Source organism: Pundamilia nyererei, unplaced genomic scaffold (assembly GCF_000239375.1).
Source record: "Pundamilia nyererei isolate P.nyererei 1_Seehausen unplaced genomic scaffold, PunNye1.0 scaffold00099, whole genome shotgun sequence".
Taxonomy (NCBI): domain Eukaryota; kingdom Metazoa; phylum Chordata; class Actinopteri; order Cichliformes; family Cichlidae; genus Pundamilia; species Pundamilia nyererei.
The window spans coordinates 257007-263601 of record NW_005187500.1 but is presented as its reverse complement, the minus strand read 5'-3'; the positions used below and the strand labels follow the sequence as shown (position 1 = coordinate 263601).

At 40.7% G+C, this 6595-nt stretch overlaps 1 protein-coding gene across 2 annotated transcripts in view; it reads left to right on the top strand.

The window, feature by feature from the left end:
* Positions 1–415: 415 nt before the first annotated feature.
* sytl2a (synaptotagmin-like 2a) overlaps positions 416–6595 on the top strand; it is a 22478-nt gene continuing 16298 nt past the window's right edge. Inside the window, exons 1-6 of one of the 2 annotated variants that reach the window (XM_005740304.1) lie at positions 416–460; positions 969–1217; positions 1495–1649; positions 2365–2488; positions 4393–4462; positions 4554–4635. In XM_005740304.1, the coding sequence (XP_005740361.1) occupies positions 1117–1217; positions 1495–1649; positions 2365–2488; positions 4393–4462; positions 4554–4635 (532 nt within the window). In that variant the 5' untranslated portion in view covers positions 416–460; positions 969–1116. Of the gene's footprint in view, positions 461–968; positions 1218–1494; positions 1650–2364; positions 2489–4392; positions 4463–4550; positions 4636–6595 lie in introns of both variants that reach the window. The other variant, XM_005740303.1, reaches the window with a different exon arrangement.

Here is a 6595-nt window from a genome sequence, read left to right as displayed (position 1 = left end):
GATACCACACTAGTCATTGTTTATCAATAAAGCTTGAGAATCCTTGTCGCTGTTTTCCAGGTTTGAATCTGCACGTAGGTCCACCTGCTGTCCTCTGTGACACAATAAAATGGTCACGCTTTTGAGGTTGTTGTGGTGACTTCAGTATCAAGAGAACAAATCGCCCCTCTGAACTCAGAGGTTTATTTATTGACTGATTAAAGTCTCAGTTTGTTTGAGGTGAAGTTGTGCTGTAAGTGTGACAGTAACAAACTCTACACGCTACATGTTGATGCAAGGTTGTTTCTCAGTGAGACGGTCTTCCTGAGACTAAAAGTGATATTCTGCAGAGTAAAACGTGGTGCAGACAGAACCTCCATCATCTGTCTGCCGCCTCCTTCAGCTGTCCTCTGAAGCTCCACCTTTCTACATCAGCCCAGGGCTTGTAGCTTAGCTTTCACTCAGGGCTCTACAGCAAGAGGTGAGTTGATTTCTTCCTAACTTCATACTCAGGAAATAGCAGAAACTTTAACTCTAAATGGTTGAGATATCATTTTAATGCATCCATTGTATGTCCAGTCAAAAGTTAAGACTGATGTTGTGACTCCCGTAGTGTGTGAACGTGGAATTATGTATGAAACCATAGTAAAAGAGCATTAAAGCTCCTTTTCTATGTAACAAAGTTAGATTTTAAACTTTCTGCTCATATAAAAACTGTTGAAATGGTGCATATGTGCATAATATTATAGGCCGTCTGCTTTTTATGTGAAGCTTAAGTAAAGCTAACACCAAAGCTGCTGAAGCTGCTGGACCGATCTCTCTGTCGCTCTACTGCTTACTACTTTTGAATGCTAATAGAGAAGCAGGCTTTTCTGAATCAGGTGAAAGAATTTCCCCTCCCTCGTTTGATTCTTTCAGATTCAGAAACGAACCCAGCTAAAGAAAAATGTGTCCAGATGAAAAAAGTAACGTCTGAATTTCTGTCTTAGTATTTAGCTGTTCTACAACATGGATCAAACACAGCTGTTGTTGCCACTTGGTTTGACTTCAAGGATCAATAAAAGCATCTGTGAGCTTCAAGGAGAGCTACATGACTAAACACAACCTCAAAGCATCACACAAGGGGCGACTGTCACCATGATTGACCTGAGTTTCTTGACCAAAGAGGAACAGGAAACCATCCTGACTGTGCTGAAAAGAGATGCTGAGCTAAAGAAGCTTGAGGACCAACGTGTCCAGTGAGTCAGTCGTTCTATTGTTCAGTCACAGGAAACATAAAGATATAGATTATGAAAACATTTAATTGGACAATTTGAGGTGCAGATAAAAATGAAACTCCTTCAATCTCTTATTATCACATATGTGTATATACACACACACACACACACACACACACACACACACACACACACACACACACACACATATATGTATGTGTGTGTCTCCTGTACTATAAATGTAGTAAAGGGTAAGTTTATTAACTGTTATAATTTCCACTGATGTGGTTTCACTCAGAAACCTGCAGAAGTCCGTGATGAACAAAAGCCAGCTGAGATACTTGACTGGAGAATGGTTCTATGAGACGAAGCAGCTTCGCCATCAGGATCGCATCCATGGCTCTGACATCATCAGGGCCTCCATGAGGCGCACACTTAAACTGAAGACTATACGTAAGTCTGCTGCATCCTTCCAGAAGATGTGTGATACATTAAAATGCAAGATCTCTCCAAGCAAAGCCTGAAATCAAAGATTCAAAATATTTGTAACAATGAGTAGTTTTATTTTCCGACCGTTCCACACAGAGTCAGGCTGCATCTACAGATCCACCCAGACGTATTTATTAGTGGTGTTTTTGTCTTAGAACTCATGAAACCCAAACCGACCATTGTGTCTTTCATATTTTTGAATCACATACACCAACATTAATAAGGCAAGTGAGGCCTTTTGCTGTTGTTTTGCGTTTGTTTGTGATATTGTCGCTGACACACTAATGGCTCTTGGAGTAAATTTGGTAGGTTGGCCAATTCTGGGACGGTTCACTGTTTCACGTTTTCACAGCTGTGGATGATCTCTGTGGGTTCCCTGGACTCCAAATACCTTTGCAACCATTTCCAGACTGATAGATGTCATTCATCTATTTTCTTAATCATTCTTAAGTTTCTTTAGATCATGACATACTTTGTTAAGGATCTTTTAGCTTAGTTTACTTTGTCAGAAAGTTTCTGTTTAAGAGATTTATTGATTTAACACATAGACAGTAATCGACCTGGGTGTGGCTAGTGCAGTTAAACTCGGCATTAACAAAATATGGTTGTTTACAGTTGGATAACCTTTTCCTCTAATTAAAATAGCTTCTTAACAGCAGTTGTGTGTGATGTGCTGCAGTGGAGCTCTCCCAGACGTCGGCTGAGAGGTGCAGCTTTGTCAGCACTGAAAGCAAAGACGTGTCCTTACCAGCTGTTTGCTGTGGTGTCCTTCAGGAGCCTCACATGGAGCTCAGCAATAATCAGTGAGTATAAGAAAGATAAACCAGCCAAGCAGCCGTGATTTCACACAAATCTGTTCTTTATCAATATTTTGACGCCTGAAGTTTTCATACACAGTTTGAACTGCACGCTTCTCTCTTACAATTAATACACATTTCCTTACATGAAAACATGGCAGTGTGGCAGTAAGCATAATATCTCTGGCTGATCTACTTAATTTAAATAATCATTTAAAGGGATTTTAAATCTGCGCGGTGGTTCGCACGGTTGCCATCTCCACCATGGCGCCAGGGCTGTGGTCGCCTGGGTATTTCAAGGTTTCCTCCCATAATCCAGGTTCTTTGAGCTCCATCACATGCTCCACTCCAGGATTATTTGCTCTTAACTGCTCGTTAGGGGACTTGTGGACTAAGTGATACTTAGTAACTCGCTCTGTACCGCTCACTAATCTCCTTACGAGGTCTTATATGTTCACGTTTTCCACTATTCTGGGGACAAGTCCCACAAATTCTTTGCTGCCATCAGTGAGATAAGATTTCAGACTCAAATGTTCTGCGTCAGGTCTGTGAGAGTCACTGGCTGCTGAAAAGCAAATAAGGTTTTGGTGTGTTTAATAAATGTATTTGAACGTATTAGTTATGACAGGTACAGTTAAGCTCTGGTGGTGCTTCTTGGTCCATGAGACTGCTTTTGCAGTTTGATGGAGTCCACGTGTGCCCGGCTAAATCTACTGGTGTGTAAAATGATGGTTTGTGTTTGATTAAGATCAAGGCCGACCTGTCAAACGAGTCCTTCACAGAACTGAAAACATCAACATTCACATTTCTTCTGCCAGTAAATTCACAAACAGCTGCTGTTTTTAGAAAACACTTCAAAGCCCAGGTTTGTTTGTTCAGTGTAAAGTTTTGTATGAATATTAAAGAAATATTTGTAAAAAGTTACTGTTAGATATTTTAGTATTATGGGAGCATTTACTGGGTACTTTTTTTGATGGTATTAGACAGAAGATTCTGTGACTCAACAAGGCTCTTTATGTTAACCTCATTTTCTTTTGCTTTGTCAACTGAAGATTTTATGGTGTGAAAGTAGATACTAAGGTTGGAGGGAAAACACCAACAAATCACTCTTTTACTTATCACTCCCTTGCAGAAGATGTTTATGTGAAGGCCATCTGGGTTGTGTCAGAACTCACGGATGTAGGAGACCTCTGTATAAGATTTAAAGGCCTTGAGAGTGCATCTTACTGCAATTGTAGAACAAAGGATTCCAACTGTCTAGTGTTTAACGGACCTGTCAAAGGTATGTTGAGATACGATTGTAGAAGGCCTCTTTCAGAGCTGGGGGACCTTGCTTATATGGTTTTAACTTGAAACTTGTTGACACACGAACTTTCTGCCTATAAATACCGCTGCACAAAAGAATAAAACTTTGAGTTGATTTTGGGAAAGCAACCTGAACAGTCTCTGTATCACTTTGTTCTCCTAACTGCTCCCGACGTCGTAACTAACCCGCTGACGGCATATCTGAGTGCTACTTGAGAATATATTGCTGAGTGTTACTTAAGAATAATTTTGAATCTTATAGGGTAAAGACAAAACTCTGCTTATAGACGCCCACGCCTCGGGGAAACCCGATCCACGGACCCGGGACGGAGTTTCTTTCAGTTACATTTTGAATCTGAGTTCACTGTATGTAACTGAGTTTCTGTTTGTTCCATCCTATCAGAGGATTCACAGCCGTTTCTATGAGTCAGAGAACGTGCGTTGTTTAGCTAATTTAGATCAGTTTACTTACTGTTTTCCAGTGCACGTGTGTTATAAGGACAGCAGTGAGGTTACACTGGCACTTTCCAAACAAAAGTTAAAAAGTGTGAATCTGTTTATCTCGACTTTTCTTTGTCACCACAGCGCGTGTTCTTTGTTTACAGTTATCAACATCAGAACCTCGATGAAACCCAACAAGAAACTCGGAAATCAAATTCACAGCCTCGCATGAAGGTTTGTTTCTGCCCTGTAATTGAAAGAAATGACTGCAGTTTCATGTTACAGTGGCTGCATGTGTTGTGTTGTAATCTTTTTCTTGTAGCAGATAAGAAACCCGTTCAACAGCGAGCCTGAAAAGGAGAGTCAGGCATCAGATGAAGCAGTGAATCAAAGCCAAACAAAGGAATGTGAGTTATTATGGAAACATTATATTTTGGTTATTAGAATATATATTGTGACTTGAAGTGGATTATTCTATGAACAAGCCCGTCTGCCATAAACAGCATGTCTGACACGAGCAGCGGCTGGATGGCAGGTTAATGCTCACACTGGCTGCTTATTTCTTACAACTTTACCTTATTGTGTAACAAATTCTTTCTTAGTTTTTACTTTTGGAACTTTTACTTGTGGAAACAACGTTGAGCTGGGCTCTTGAATTCTCTGAATCACTTGCTGTAAAATGAGCAGTGAGCTGGGAGCAGAGATTTTCTCAGGGGTTGTTAGAAGGAAAGGAAATCCAAATACCAGAGGCTGCCAGAGTAGCTAGGGAATTACAGAGAGGTGCATTCCAGAGCTCTAATCTGTACTGCATGACTTTGGGTCTGGAAAACTTTCACAGAAAGAATCAACCAAAGATAACAATGACAGTTAAGACACGGCACAATAGGTCATCTGGGGCCAGATGTACTAAACGGGGCAGAATTACATGTGAGCGCTATAACCAAACATGGCTGATAGGTGTGCAGGAACCAAGAGAGAATTAGAAATGCAACATGGATCTCAGTGCAGCTGTGATGTAAACAACATAAAGAACAATCCTGTGCTTGCAATAGAAATGTCAGAGCAGGATGCTGCTGATGGGTCCCAGGAAAATACTCGTTACAAAAGACTGAACGCAGCATCTTTGCTGATTTATACAGAGCTACTCCAGTCCTCATCTATGAGGAGACGGATGACTCTTCAGCAGGGGTACAGAGTTCTGGTCCACAGGAAAACATCATATCTTTTGACCCTTTAAAATCCCAAAAGCAAGAACGGGATGTACAAATTCCTCTTCCAATTAAGGACAGACCCACAGATCAGACAGTATAAACATATCTGTAGGAGGGCAGCTGGAGTGAAGGAAGCCTCAGTAATGAAGAAGTTTCCTTTCAGTCTCACTTGATATCATCAATCATTTGATCACAGAGAAAAATCAAATGGAGAGACGGTAACATCTTGATACAAAACCACGGTGGTGACAGACACGGTTTCTCAGTCAGAGTCTAGACAGATGACAGCTGAGGAGCTCCTGCAGTCCTGCAGCTGTACAGTCAACATGTTACCAGCTCGAAGTCCTAGCAAATCTGAATCTTTCACATTTGAAGAAGATGATGAAGGAATCAACATCTCAGACCTGCCACCAAAAGGTAATTCAACAGGAATCCTCCAGTGCTGAGGGATCCATGCAGGAAGGCTCTCTCTTTAAAACCTTACACAACAGCACTATGTTAGGCCACAGGAGAAGGCTGCTGTTCCCTCTGTTTACCGACTGCACAGAGTGATGATCTACACAGACCACAGAGTTCACTTAGAGGTTTTGTAGGACACCAAAGTGACAGTTTCACTGGTGGGAATCCTTCCAGTGTCAGATTGTGCAAAACAAATACAGACACTCCAGTCAAGACTCAGCTAGCAGGGCCTGCTTTGGGCAGATTCAGGCAGTGAGCTTTTACATCAAGATCATGACTGACAGATACAAATATTATTTCAATATTAGGTTTTCTGTTTTTACATATCACAAAAAGCACATAACATCACAGTGAGTCTAATTTGTAAGACGTTCGTTTCCAAGTTTTTACTATTTGTTTTCTTTCATTGTTATACAACCTTTCTTTGAATGATTTCTGTCCATAACTGAAGAATAATAGTTTTTAGCTGTTGTTAGACTCTCCCAATGATAAATACACTATATGCCAAAAGTATTCACTTAGCACATCCCAAATACTTGAATAGAGTGATGTGATATGAGTGAGACCAGATCAGAGTACAGTTATTGTTGTTATTACAGTTTTTGCCCGTTGCCTGAACACATTTTGCAAAACTTTGCTCATTGTGCCAAAACCCTAAACACAAGTAAACATGACACAACACTGGGAAATATACCAT